The sequence below is a fragment of the Mytilus trossulus genome, chromosome 10 (assembly GCF_036588685.1).
Source record: "Mytilus trossulus isolate FHL-02 chromosome 10, PNRI_Mtr1.1.1.hap1, whole genome shotgun sequence".
NCBI classification, from domain to species: Eukaryota; Metazoa; Mollusca; class Bivalvia; order Mytilida; family Mytilidae; genus Mytilus; species Mytilus trossulus.
The window spans coordinates 52,562,856-52,577,915 of NC_086382.1; the positions used below are offsets into that span (position 1 = coordinate 52,562,856).

Below are 15,060 nucleotides of genomic sequence, written 5' to 3' on the forward strand. Positions count from 1 at the left end.
ATTTCGCAAATATTTTTACTCTCGTTTTTATTTCTGGAAAAGCATTTCTTATTCACAACTAACGCGTCATTCAAACACAACTTTTATGATCTAAGTAATACAACGTTTCGACAAATTTTAGATCTAAATGAGATAACATATTTTATACTGTCCGTTTTTTTCAGACTGTTCTTTTAATTTCTAAAATTGCTTTATATACAGGAGAGAGAAAAACAAGCATAACAAAATGATGGTTACATTTTAAAATAAACATTTATGTAATCGTGTGTTTACATCAATTCTTAGCATCCATAAATCTCCACTCTGAGTCCAGGATTTCCCCCACTGTGCCATGTTAATGGTAAAAACCTTACAAATCTGGCACTTACTGGTTGTGTTAGATAATGCTTTACAACTGTATCGTAGTTAGCACTGCCAGCAAAAGTCTGAAATAAATATAAGCAATACAAATGATATGATTAGTTAACCTTTTTTCATATGTTCTATACTACTTGCTGTTAACAATCGGAAATAATCTTTTGTTTTCCTCGGATAGAGCCGAATATTTCGTTATTTATATCAATTGTGTGAACGAAAGACCGAGGCAAATAGTATAAATATCTTAATCATAACACGATTTGCGTCAACAACTGAGATGTAATCACGTACATGTATTGTATTGTATACCTATTAGTATAGTAAGCCACAAAAGATCAAGCTAAACTCATTATTAACCGGTCACCAAAGAAATCAAATTTCTGAAAAGTTAACTAATTAAGAGGAAATACTATTGAACCGTATATAAAATAGATATTGGCTTGTATTTTTCATGATAGTGGCTTCACATTTCAAATCAGTGCTATAATTAATATCACGGAATACTATTTTAACGGACAAAAAAGTAGATGATCGAACGGCCAGATATGTGATTCACTATATACCCTACTACTAGGTTTGCCAACAGATTTTTTTCGTATAAAAGTAGATGATAAAAGCCGAACCTTATGACCTGCTGTCGAATCTTCGATATACTTGAAATTGTTTCCGTCCGCGCTGTACTGAACATTATAAGTCAAGGTGTAGTATGAAGATGATCTGAAACCCTGAGTAGCTACTGTGTATACTTTCTTTATTTCACCAAGATCAACCTGTAAAAAAATCATGGGCTCATATCTATGAATAACTATTACTGTTAATCCAAATGACCGATTTGCTTGCAAGAAACTGTCTAGTTTGCTCTTTTGCCATTTTTGTTAATTTTGTGAGATTCTATTATAAATTATACTGGAACCTAGTTCCACAATTATACGTTAAAGACAATAGTTTATAAAAAAAAAAACTATTCTTTTACAAAATCTGACATTTTCTGATTCATATTTAATGTGTATTTTATACACAAATATTTAATGTATATTTATTTACATTCTTAAAGAAATCAAATTAGATACAGAATCTCATTTGTTTTTCGTTCAAGATGCCATGTGGAATCCAATAGTTGAACTTTGTATACAAGATGTAAATACTTGAATATGGTACAACCAAGGCAGTCGTGTGTCTACATTCATTTCTGTCTATATTTTCAGTTTTACGAAACTAAACTTTGAAATATCCAATCGATTTTGTTTATGCAGAAATGAAGTAAAGCAAACATAAAATAAAGCCATTTGTAAGAAGGAGTTCAATTATGGATTTAAAAATTTTGCATCAGTAATTTCTTTTAAACGCGATAATTTATGTAAATGTTTTAGATATTTTGTCAGTGTTAAGATTCATCAAATTTCCAACGTATTAAATTCATGCGCTCACAGACCTGTAGCCATGATCCAGCACCAGTCCCTATCCACCCGGAACTGCTCTGCAATCTTCCATTAGCTGCACTTTGTGTCGTATACGTGTAATGGGCGGACATCTGCGCATCTGGAATTCTCTTTCTGCTATTTGTGACACCGAAGTCGTTAGTCGGACAATCTAATAAATATATAGATGAACAAAACTAAAATATTAAAATGCAAAATGTTATGGTGTATTTATTCTTGAGATAAAATGCCTGCTGTTACTCTGAGATGTATAACTTTGCTTTTTATGTGTGTACTTTGCTGTGCATGCACTGATTTTGAGTCCTGTATAAATGCATGATCCACAATCTTAAGTTCTAATAAAGTAAACATTTGTTTACAGATTTGTTTTAAATTTAAGATCTGAAATATTCTAAGAAACTATAATCTTGAATAAATATTTTACTTTCACCTCTGTTTTAAACTTTTTTTCAAAAAGTGTACTACATTAAAAGTCTAAAACTCATGTTTTCTTAATTAAGATAACTTAGTATCATAGAACTTTATTTGTGTACTTCATTCATGAAATATATTTTATTCATCTTGTATGTTTGTTATTTCTCGGATATAGATACCATACAATCAACATTGACGACAGTATCTACAATTGTCTTTTGCGAGTTATGTCGTGTTGGTTCTTACTTGTTTCGCATAATGATCCACCATAGTCTTGGCCACATGTGCAGTTAAAACCATTAAACCCGTCTTTGCAGGAACCTCCATGTTGACAGGGATGACTTAAGCATTGGTCGCGTTCTGAAAAAAAAACCGAAATATACACTAACCTACCATTATTTCATGTTCTGTGACTACTTTAGAAATTTATGTACTTAAATTATTTTCTGGTAAAGCGCTAACATAAATTTGGGTGCAGTCTCATAAACAGTCGCAACAAAACAAATTATAAACATGATAAACCTGGAACACCTCTATGCTCTGAACCTGCATATTGAGAAGGTTAATGTTCACTGAATTGATCAATCACTATAACCTCTACGTTTAATGAGTGCATATGGTCAAATCGAACAAGCCTTGTGGACCTAACAAAAATAGATAATCCATTTACCCTTTATCTGAATCTAATGTTATTCGCATACCTCGAATATCAATTGAAAAACTACCATCTGCATACTTCCCATGGTGATCAGTTGCCCGGATGGTAAATGTGTACGTCGCATCGACATCTGGTGCCCGACCAGTTATGCGACCAGTTTTCGCATTAAGATTTGTTCCTGGTGGTAAGTGACCAGATACTAATTGATACGTGATGTTTCCACCATCTGGATCCTGCAATGAATCATACAACATCTAGGTCATTTCGCGTATTGATATTGGTTTACCTATCCTTTAATATATCATCACATTGTTCCTTAGCTATAATTGTCGATTGTGTTGGATAAGTATTGATAACTAACAATGTACCCAAGAAAAAGGTTTTCTTACATAATTGTATCCAAACATTCGACAAAACAAGTAAGAATGGTTGTGATAAGACCATGATCTCTGAGTTTTTTTTTTTATGTGTGATTTGTGGCATTCAAAAAGAAAAATTTAATTACAAAAATACCGAGCTCCAAGTAAAATTGAAAACTGAGAGTCCTTTATCCTGTTTATTAAATGGCAAATTCAAAAGTATAAAGTTTGAATGTATTTTCGATTTTTCTAAATTTACTTACTACAGCTTGAACTGAGACTGAAACCACCGATCCAGAGAGAAATGTTCCAAGAGTACCATGTACGGACTGCTTTGTCCAAACTGGTGGCAAGCTTTTCACTTTCTGTAAATACATTCCATTTAACAATATGTAAAAAAGAAATATGAGGAATAAGCATTATGCTTCACATGTATATTTTATTTTAAATCTTTACATAGCATATTGTTGTATTCGTCGAAAACTAAAAAGTAGCAGTATGTTTTACTTCTCACAAGCTGAATGAGAAACACTCTGTAGTATTTTACAGAAAATTTCTGCATGTATATGAATGCACTTAAACAGTAAAACGAATACAATACGAAAATGTTGGGGTCATGATATTTTTTCTTCTTCAGAAAATAGTGTGGAACTATTGTATTTCTTTTTGAACCAGCTGCATTTTTTCTCTGTATCTATCCTAAGTCAATGACCTTGTTGTTCAGTGATTGTCGTTTATTGACGTTTTTTATAGATGTGGCCTTTGGTTTTTCCTGTTTGAATATTAACAGTAGTCGTTTTGTGGTCCTCTCTATTTTGCTGTCCAATATGCAAACGCTCAGTGTCAAATGCGCTTCTTTGAACTTTTATGGTTTACGTTTTACAAATAATGACTTGGATGAGGAATATTCTGATTGGTACTTATACCACATCTTCTTATATCTAAAGTAAACTTGTATTTAATTAACATATCGATTTTTCGGTATTGTTTTATGCTTGGTTAATAAGGATCAATTGCTTCTGTCCAGTCAAATTTAAAATATGTACATGTAATTCGAAGTAAGGGATAGTATGTTGCGAAATATATTGTTATCATTTCGTCTTAATGAAGGATGTGCCAGGTTTCATCCAACTAATTAATATAAGCCGCATAAAAAGTTTTTACTGCTGTGTACCTCTATAAATTTTCTTAAATCTGTTCCAGAAATGTACACTGTTCCACCTTGTCCTGGTTTTAATATTACATCACCTCCAGTTCCCGCCTGTAATAAATCAAATAGTAAGTTTAACATTACTTTACACAATCTAAGATGTCAAATAAGAAATTATATTGTTTAAAGTTGGTGATCGCAGTATTTTGACCAGTCTCTAATAGAAGGGGTTGTTATGACCCTATCGACTTTTTATGTGCATCATTCAATTTTAAATTGACAATTAAATGCTTAAGGGAACGAGATCTAACCATTTGGCAGATATTGCGTACCATTTTCATTTTCAAAATGATTTCTTGTATTGAATGTATGGTTTCATGTCAAATTGGGAAATACGTGGTTAAGTTGAGGTATCTTAATTATTATTTCATGATATATAGACAAACGACAGGGTTTTTGGTTTCAATTGTTTTCAAGAAATATTTCAAATGAGAAGGCTAAGGATAAGCCTTTGATACTCCTATTATCTTTTCATCAGTTAATTCGTTTTGACATGACAAATATTAAAATATAATGTTTAGGCATGGGGATTTTGACCATTTGTCAGATATGTTGTCATTCAAAAATGGCAAGGGCGACCCTTTGGTAACTTGTCCTTTACATCATTTAAAGAATCCAAACGTGTAAATATCATCCTAACGACAGACGGTTCACAACTATAAGTAATAACATAATTTTGATTGCATGGTATTTATACAAAGTCCAAGAATAATGACCCAAACAATATACGTATTTTTTTTTATATTAATTTCAATCGTATTTCAGATAACAAACATCATCAATTGGCAAATATGGTAATGACCTCTGTAGACAGCCTTCTGAAAATGTGATATTGGGCACAGATGAACTGATTAAAAAAGTGAATGGTTGATTTAAAAAACTTAATTGCAGTTTCATTGCAATCGAAACAATATAATAATAAGATTCATACTTTTGGCGCTCCAATATTCAAAATTAAACCCATTTAAAAATAACACATGATAACTTAATCCTTGAGTTATATACATGTAAATTTGAAAATGCTATATAGAGCTACTGATATATTAGAATTTTTTTACATAATTTTCCTTTATGAAATCATGAAAATAGGGATGAGATGCTAGAACAATTTTGAATGTAATGTAATTCGGTTTTGCACGAAATTTCAATATTTATAAACATATTAAGCATATCACCAGTGGTGTAGAACTTTATTACAAAAAAGTTTTCCAACTGACGTTACAGTTTGTTCTTTGTTGTGATGTTAAACTACTGTCTACTGCTAGAAGGAGGATAAACCGCTTAATTGCAAAGTTGTTCAACCTCGCCACAATACGTATGTTCCACATGTGAACAAAATCAGGAGCCTGTAATTCATTGGTTGTCCTTTGTTTGTTGTCGTAATTTTTTCGGTTCAACAAACGGTCGGTGTTCAAATTTGAATTGTTTAACATTTGAAAGCTTATCTCGTAGGTTTTTATTTTTAGTTTTTGGGGTTTGGGGGTGGGGTGGCGTATAGATCCTGATGTCTAAATCCACATCATTTGATCTTTGGTGGTTATGTGTAATCACAACACATTGTTATTCTTATTTTGTTTAAATTAATGGGTTAAATAGGAAATTTAACGCTTGTCATTCCATTCCGAAAACTCCTACCATTATCGCAAACTTCTTCAGGACGATATGAAATTTGCATTGACGAAGAGACTGTTATATTATCAATTGAAAGAAGACTGTAAATGACGATGTAAACCATTACCAGGTGCTCATTAAATAATAAATATCACCAAAACAATAGCCAATTTACTGTATATCCTTACCTCAAATGTTAAATCGCCTCCTGGATCAGCCGATATATTAACATTTGGATAGTCAATTTGGAAAAAACTACAACGACAAAGTAAAACAATCTTACGATTATTAAATATTAAAAAATACTAAATTTTATCTCTTTAATGAATACCTACTCTTATCTTGATAACCTTATTTGCAGTAGATGATGTGTGGAATAATATAAGAAAAAAATACATCCTATTTTCAAAACGATTTAGATAAATTACAAAATGTATGGAAAAGTTATTTATTATATTATGCTTTATATGACAATATATGTGACTTCAATTAGTATTTAATTTAAAACGTTTCAACTTCAATTTCAAGCATTTATTGTATATTAATACAAACATTAAAACTCACCTTCCGAAAACACAACTAGGAAAAACTAAAAGCAGTACAAATATTGTTGTAGCCATTTTTTCTGGAAGCATTCACGTACCTTCAACATAAGGTCCCATCAAAATCATCTAATTTGCATATTTAATAAAATCTTAGGCGGTTCTGTTATATGACTGACAGTTTTAACAGTTGCAAATTCTTATCTGATGCAAACCGAATTCCAGAAGCAACAAGGAAGCTTTTGTAGTTTCATATAAGGGGACATTGACAGAATTAGATGGTCCTTGATATGTCAAGATAAAAGATGTGCTGTATTAATTAATATATGTATGGTATTATCTTTATTTACACAATTTACAAGCTGTTAATTTTCATCCCTCCCAAGCAACTGAATAATGTCCCCAATTTAAGATGGTTTCCATATTTTCATAAAATATTATTTTTCCAAAATGAAGATATTGTATGCTTTTCTGATATTCTTTGCAAAAACAGCAGCTGATGATGGGTGAGTTCATATATCATACTTTTAATCTGATATCATATGTATTGTAACGTTCATTTTTATCTTAATTCCTACATTTTTTATATACTTTGAATGTCAATAAAGCTAGGTTCAAGCTCCCACGGGCAAAGTTGACCTTAGGTTCATTACGCTATTCTTTCGGGTTTTTTTTGTAACATAAAATCATGTATTCACGTTATTATACATCTTTAGCTATATTTTATGGAGTTTGAACGTTCCGGATCCAGGAGAGCACTTCGAACAAACCAAATTTAAGTTTAATTTACAACTTCTTGCTCTGTGTTGAATCCGCTGCTGTTCTGTCTAATTGCTAGTCACTGATGATATGTTCAGCAAAGAAGTCAATGTTCAGATACTAAAATGGTTAAAACAGAAATGTATTAAATTATATGTTGAAATATTTAAAACAATACAATATCTCGGGCAATGTTGACCTCGTATATATTTGGTATTTTATGTCCCTTTTATTGATAAAGCCTTTCGAGCATTTCAGAATTTAACAAACTTGGTCTTTTTTTTTAAATGTAACTTATGATTCGTATTTTGAGCACACAAATCATTTTAGGTATTACATTATAAGCTGATAATATGTTAAATATTGCAAATATACATACTTTTATCTTTTATTTGCAATGAACATGTCTATAATAAAGTGTTGATATGTACTGGTATAATGGTTGTTGTTTTAAATTATGGATTGTGGACATTTAACGCTCTATTCAGTAAAATATACCAAGCTAAATATAACAAAGAAGAATTAGTAAGACAGACATTTTATTGTGTTTAAATATTTTAGGGTGTTAGATATCAATGTTCCTCATTTGACAGTAAAAGCACAAAATGCAGGAAACATTACGCTCCAGGTAAAAATAGTAAAAATGTTATTAAAAATACTTTTTCTGCTTTGGAAAGGGTGATCAAATGATTCCGCACTATACTGTAGATTTAAGAAGGAAAGAAACAAATGAGTCATAAAAAATATTCTTTGATCAACTACAATGAATGTGTAAACGCAGACAAAAAAATACCCTGAGTGTTTACTTGATTGTTTCTTATAGAAGAAAGGCTTAAGATACCATAGGGGTATTCAAACTTATAGGTCGGAAATGATACTGACAATACAGAGACAAAAAAACGAATAAATGACAAACAACAGTTGTATGCCCAACATAGAAGAATAACGACTGAGCAACATGAAAATAACCAAAAACTTGAATTACAAAATTGGTACCTTAAAAGCAGTTATTTAGTTTTCTATCTGTTAAACACTTTCAAATATTACTACGTTTTTGACGATATAGATCTGACACTTGACTATTGAAATTTTGAAGATTGTATTCTGATCTCAACAATGTCCTTTCTTGAATGGCTTTATGCTGATGTAAACTACATTTGTTCCACACCAGAGGATCTATAGCTGTTATGTATGTGATGTTGAAAAACGATATTTACGAATATAACTTGTTGAAAACTACAAACCAAATTCCGGAAAAGTCAATATATGTTTTTGTTTTCGCTATTGGTGTAATATTTTAAAAGAACTCATAAAAACTTTGATAAGACATGTGCGTCTATATTTCCAACTGCGAATGAAGCTACTAGCTGATTTAAATTGTAATCTTAATGTAACAAGGTACCAGGCTTATAATTTGATACGCCAGACGCGTGTTTCGTTTACATAATCTTCAACTTCGGTGACCTAAGAAATATAAAATGTTGGAAACTTCTAGCATAAACAACGAATACAAAGGAAGCGTTCAGAACGATTTTAAAATAAAAATCGTAGAAAACCGCTTTTGATGAGTAAAAAGTAGCAGTACATTTTAAACAATACTTTTTGCAAACAATTCATTTATCTTGTATCAACTACTATCAATAAAGAGTATATAAATTAATACTGTATAAAACTTTTCAAATTAAGATGCGCTTACATTGTAGTCTGGTCTTGCAAGAGATTTATATCTGGAACCTGGACCAGGCGGAAAAGTTATATTTGATGGAGAAGACATTTTGGAGATCATTAAGGTAACAAAAATCACTAGGTCTGTTCCGCAAAGAAGGTCGTATAAGAATGCGAGACATTAAACTATCACTGAAATATGGGAGAATGCTGAATAGGTGCTGACATTGTGGCTTACACTTTGCCGCTAATGGACACTTCAAAGATTTCTTACAATGACATATAGATCAGACTGAATGCCTTTCACCTTTCATGAGGCACGAACCGCTGGGTATGATGTCCATTTTGCATTCGTAGAAACTTGATACAGCCCTTCTGTTGGTTTAAGTATTCGTCTAAGACTGATTTTTAACTCTACTTGACTGCACTAGCTACAGTCAGTGTATAACTTTCCTGTCTGTGGTAACTCACTAACAAAATAAACAAAGATGATACTAACAAACTATGAAATTGAATTGTAATGCTTTCACAAATATCAAATGGTTAGAAAGATTTTAACTTTAAATTACATTTTGAACAGATGGCAAAAACACTACCTCCAGTGTGGTTACCTCATGCGCATACCGGATTCTTTGGGACATTTGAGGGAGGACAACGAATCCATGTTAAATTAGAGGCAAGAGTAAGTATCGTATATATATTCACACTCTATTCAACTACAGTGTACTTCATTTTATTCACAGCTATTCAATTAAAAGAGCTAAAGGATTTTGCATTTTTATAACTTTCCTGTTTACAAAACTTTGAATTATTCGAAAAACTAAGGATTTTCTTATTCCAGGCATAGACTACCTTAACCGTATTTGGCATAACTTTTTGGAATTTTGGTTCCTCAATGCTGTTCAACTTTGTACATGTTTGGCTTTATCAATATGTCGAGTTGAGCGTTACTGGTGAGTCTTATGTAGACGAAATGCGCGTCTGGCGTACTAAATTATATCCTTGTACTTTTGATAACTATTGAACTGCACAACGCATTATGAAAAATCATTAGGTTGGGTCGAGAAAAGTGATTTTTTATGGTAAAGTAGTTGTATACCTATTTTTTAAAGATTTATATATTATTTGCAGGATCCAGAAAATGGACCGTTAGAATACCAATTGGTTGCTGGGGAATTGCCAACTGGTGTTATTATTGATCAGACGGGTGGCTATATAAATGGGGTAGTTCCAGATATTGAACGCTTTTACACATTTACCATTAGAGCCATCAACAATCAAACAAAATATGCTGACTCTGTGTTCAAAATGGAAGTTATTTGTAAGTCATTAAAGAAATGTAAATGTCATAAAAACTCAACCTAACCAGAAGGTAAATAATCTTAAATCAGAAAACTTATATTATCTAACTCTTGCTTTAATTGATCAGTGCTATTTTATATCAAAATATCTTCTTTTTTTTGTTGGTTAAACAAATATTATAATAGTATTTCTTTCTTTTTAAATGAATTCAAATGAACAAATCATTTTCTACTTTTTCTGTAGACAAGATCAGTTTTACATTATATAATATATAAAAGCTGGTCACTAAAATAGTGATTTTTCAATTAATTGTCGGGCAATTTGAAGTCATAAAAGTAATATTGATAAAAAAAAAGACTAAAAGAACATTTCTGTTATATCACATCACATAAAAACTAACAACGTTTTTATTTTAGCGCATGACAACTGTAAGTCAAGTCCATGTCAGCACCATGGTACATGTATAGACAATAGCAACAATAGTTACACATGTGTTTGTTCCGAACCTTACAGTGGACATAGCTGTGAAATAGGTTAGTTATAATAGTCTTTTTTAGTGTCGTTGATTGTAAGTTTTTGATTTATTTTGAAATGTATTCGGTAATATTTTAGATTTTGAATCGAACTTTGTTTAAAGAGTGATATATAAACACATGAATTGGTTAGAACACTTACCTGCTAAGAACATTGTATTTTACAAAGGATCTCTTTTTTTCGAATGAGTGAGTTGCAATTTAAAATAAACTGTTAATAATTTATCCAATGTCCTTTTTGTTTCCTCTTGGTACTAACTGCGTTCTTTTATTGGCAGATCTATTTCTGAACTTTTATAAATTACTGTTTACACAATACAGAAAAAATTCGGCTTACTGAAAAATCGTTAATTTGTTGTCGTTCTACAGATTGCAGAAGTAATGCCTTTGGTGTACGATATAAAAATAAAATACCTGATGCTCAAATGTCAGCTTACTTGTCACAGTCGACTAAACTCGCATCTGATGGACGTTATTCAGGGAGTAGTTATTGGTGTGGAACAAATGACAATTCATGGTTACAGGTTGACTTGGGTAAAGTATTGAAAAATAAGGCTATGTTAAAGTGATTTTAAAAATGTCAAACATACATTTTAAATCTGAAGTAAACCTATTTTAACTGATGCTCGGAGTTGATGCATTTCATGTCGTGAAGCAATGTATTGAAATTCTTTTGAGATAATAAGATAGTAGTTAACACAAAGATCTCTTTCATATAAGTAATGAATGACAAATCAGTGTTATTCAGACACATTCTACAATGGATATATTATTGAAGGGGATTGAAAATAAAATACACTTATCTACAACTGCAAAGACATAATTAATAATAATTATAAATGTAAGTGTTTACATATCCTACTGCTGTAAAATGTTCTCGAAATATTTTTCAGGAGAACCAAAGACAGTGTACAAAACACTTTATCAGTACATAAACAGCAACTTTTATACAAATGGCTATACCTTGTCTGTCAGCTTAGATGGAGTGCACTTCAACAACATCAATGACACAAGTGGTCTTCGTGTAATTACTTTAATTTTATAGAATTCGTTATGCATTTAATTGAATATTTTTTATATCCTCATCTCATAGGTTTTTGTGCTTTTACGAATACATTGTGACGCCACAGCTTCCATCGAAAAAGTTTGCATATATGTTCCTGATTGTACGAATTCAGACGACGTACGAAAACATATCTGACCATATGAAATATGTTATAATATTATTTAAAATGTTTTAACAATGAAACAACGAAAAAAAAAAGCTTTTTCTTAAAACAATCTGCAAACGATCTGAATTAAGACACATATATTTACATATTGATACAACATGTACAACAATTTCATTTGAGAAAGGAAATTTTAAATTCAATTTCTACTCTAATATTTTATTTTGCAGACATTCAGTGGCGGACAAAGCACGTACACAAATGATTTACCCAGTCCGACACTTGCAAGATTTGTACGATATCATCCTAAGGGATACAAAAGTGGATACTATCCCTGTATGAGAGTTGAACTTTATGGATGCTAAATAAAAATGCAGTAATAAGGTTTACAATTGTATCATTTTTTGCAGCTCATAAAACATCTTCAGCACAAAAGTTCAAGTGTGTCTTTGCTCCTTTTCTATACAAAAACTGAACAACAAATGCCGGAGACAAGAGATAGGATGGACTGGACATTCATCAATAATTGTGAATGCGGCACTGTTGATTTCATTCTTAACTTTGAATGTCCCTTTAAATAAATGCAAAAGAAGTATACCGCTGTTCAATAGTCCTAAATAATTGAGGGAAAACAAATAAGGGTAACCAACCAAAACCAAAAAAAACCCACATACATTAAAAGAGGAAAACAACAGAACAATAGAAACATTATAATGCTACAAAAAACAAACGCCAACGTACATAGAAAATGACATTTTGATAACAATATATCTTGAATAATGACGATCAAATAGCTTCGGTATGTGGTCACACGAATTATAATTTGTTGTCAAAGGTAACAGGATTATAATTTAGTACGCCAGACGCGCGTTTCGTCTACATAAGACTAATCAGTGAATCTCATATCAAAATATTCATAAAGCCAAGCAAGTACGAAGTTCAAGAGCATTGAGGATCCAAAATTCCAAACTGATAGGTCAAAACTATAAGTAATTGTTTACAAACCGTTGAATTGTTTGAAAGAATTAGATTTACATCAGGAAAAGATTAACTTAGATGTATTGAAAAACAAATTAAGTAGTTCCTCAATGCTCTTCACCTTCGTTCTTCATTTGGCATTACTTTTATATTATTGTGTATTTCTCTGTGTGCTGAGTGTTAAACTTTGTTTGAACTGTATTTCAGTCACGTAGTGTTGTATTTTTGTTGGTTTTTCTAACAGTGCCTTCAAAGCGGGAGGTTTGACTATTCTTTAAACTAGGTTCAACCCACGATTTGTTTATAAAATGTCCAGTACAAAGTCAGAAGTATGGCAGTTGTTATGAACAATCCGTTTCTGTGTATGTTGGCGTTTGCTTCTGATGAAGTTCAGTGTTTCTGTTCTTTCGTTGTGAAAAAATGTTTACCTTTCCGTAGGACCTGATTTCACTCTCGGATTTGTTTCTTGCTATATCGAAATACGAATATTTAATTGGAAACGTGCGTCTGACGTACAAAAATTTAATATAGAATATATGATGAGTTTGATTACAACCACGTGATCAGTCTTATACCAAAGATTTATCTTGTAAAGATACACTGTTAATCTATAATGGTCATATTCGGATCATCCTTGTAAGTTCGTTGCTATTTACCTATTGTTTTAGCTTTTGCGGCTAACCGATTTGAATAAAATATAAAGCAATTCTATGTTAATAGCAAAGTTATATATTGACTACGCAAAATTGACACTGAAATATATAGTGTAATATGTGAACGCAATTTTTTTTTCTCTCGAATGCTTCATTGGTTATTACATATGCTATTGAATTTATTTTGGATATACATGTAGTGTCACATATATATATTTGAAGGAAAACCTTGAGGTCACTATATTAAGCGTTAAGGTAATAGTTACTGAAACAGGTGGATATGTGTATAGCTTGCTGTTCGGTGTGAGCCAATGCTCTGTGTTGAAGACGTACCTTGACATATAATGGTTTACTTTTATGAATTGTGACTTTGATGGAGAGTTCTCTGTCTCATTGGCACTCATACCACAAATTTATATATCTATTAGTTCTATTTGGATCTCTATTACTACAATTCTACGAACTGTAAACTAAATCCACTGATAAAATTAGCAAATTTATGACTAAAAAGTAGGGTTGAATGTTAACTAACGTATTTAACTTCACTACATTATAAAAAGTAAAATCCCAAAAATACCGAACTCCGAGGAACTTCAAACGAAAAGTCCATAATCATATTGCAAAATCAAAAACTGAAAAGAATAGACAACAACTATCATATTCATGACTTAGTACAATCAGTTTTGTATGTAGCAAATGGTGAATTAAACCTATATGCGTTTCTTTGAAAGTAAAGAGCCAGTAAATCCGGGGTTGTCGATAGTTGCTGTGTCACATTTGCTGTATGCTTATAATTTTCACGTTTGAATTGTTCCATATTTGTTATATGTCATTTTATTTGTGATTATACAGCATATGTTCTACTTGTTGTCATTTGCTGACCGGCGAATTTGAAATGCACCTTATAAACAGCTTACATCCATGCATGCAATTCGGACTCCAGTGGATGGTTGTCTCACTGGAAACTTAACACGAGTTCCTCACTCATATTTGACAACTACTTATTTCATTTTACCAGTACTTTTATTTTATTACTATGCGAATAATTAAGAAAAATATTGATAGGACAGTAACTGTTGTTATAATATAAATTACTATTTAAAACTTCGTTTCCTTGGAATGCTAAGCTGTGACTATGTTTTCTGGTGGAAGTTATAGCTAATTCAGTCTTAGAGTTGACCCTTATCTGAAACAAGTGATACCAGGTTTATAATGTGATACGCCAGACCCGCGGTTCGTCTAAAGTAGTTAGAAAACGTTTCGCCTTCAATAGTTAGAAAGCCAAACAAATACATAGTTAAGTGCATTAAACAACTAAAATCCAAAGAAATGACCCAAATACGGCTAAGGTAATCTATGCCTTGGATGAGAAAATCCTTTGTAATTCGAAAACTCATACTTTTACAAACAG

At 31.5% G+C, this 15,060-nt stretch overlaps 2 protein-coding genes across 2 annotated transcripts; one reads left to right on the forward strand and one right to left on the reverse strand.

The window, feature by feature from the left end:
- Positions 1 to 281: 281 nt before the first annotated feature.
- Positions 282 to 6,716, reverse strand: LOC134686329 (lactadherin-like). The gene is made up of 9 exons (XM_063546000.1): positions 6,613 to 6,716; positions 6,237 to 6,303; positions 4,402 to 4,488; positions 3,491 to 3,592; positions 2,912 to 3,101; positions 2,457 to 2,570; positions 1,790 to 1,947; positions 981 to 1,127; positions 282 to 425 (listed from the first exon to the last, which is right to left on the reverse strand). The coding sequence occupies exons 1-9, from the start codon at positions 6,681 to 6,683 to the stop codon at positions 282 to 284; spliced, it is 1,080 nt and encodes a 359-aa protein (XP_063402070.1). The 5' UTR covers positions 6,684 to 6,716.
- A 264-nt stretch (positions 6,717 to 6,980) lies between these two features.
- LOC134687999 (lactadherin-like) lies at positions 6,981 to 12,383 on the forward strand. Its single transcript, XM_063548465.1, has 9 exons — positions 6,981 to 7,096; positions 7,911 to 7,977; positions 9,053 to 9,139; positions 9,595 to 9,696; positions 10,146 to 10,335; positions 10,733 to 10,849; positions 11,219 to 11,383; positions 11,743 to 11,873; positions 12,249 to 12,383. Exons 1-9 carry the CDS (start codon positions 7,041 to 7,043, stop codon positions 12,381 to 12,383), a joined length of 1,050 nt encoding a protein of 349 aa, XP_063404535.1. The 5' UTR covers positions 6,981 to 7,040.
- The last annotated feature ends 2,677 nt before the right edge of the window (positions 12,384 to 15,060 follow it).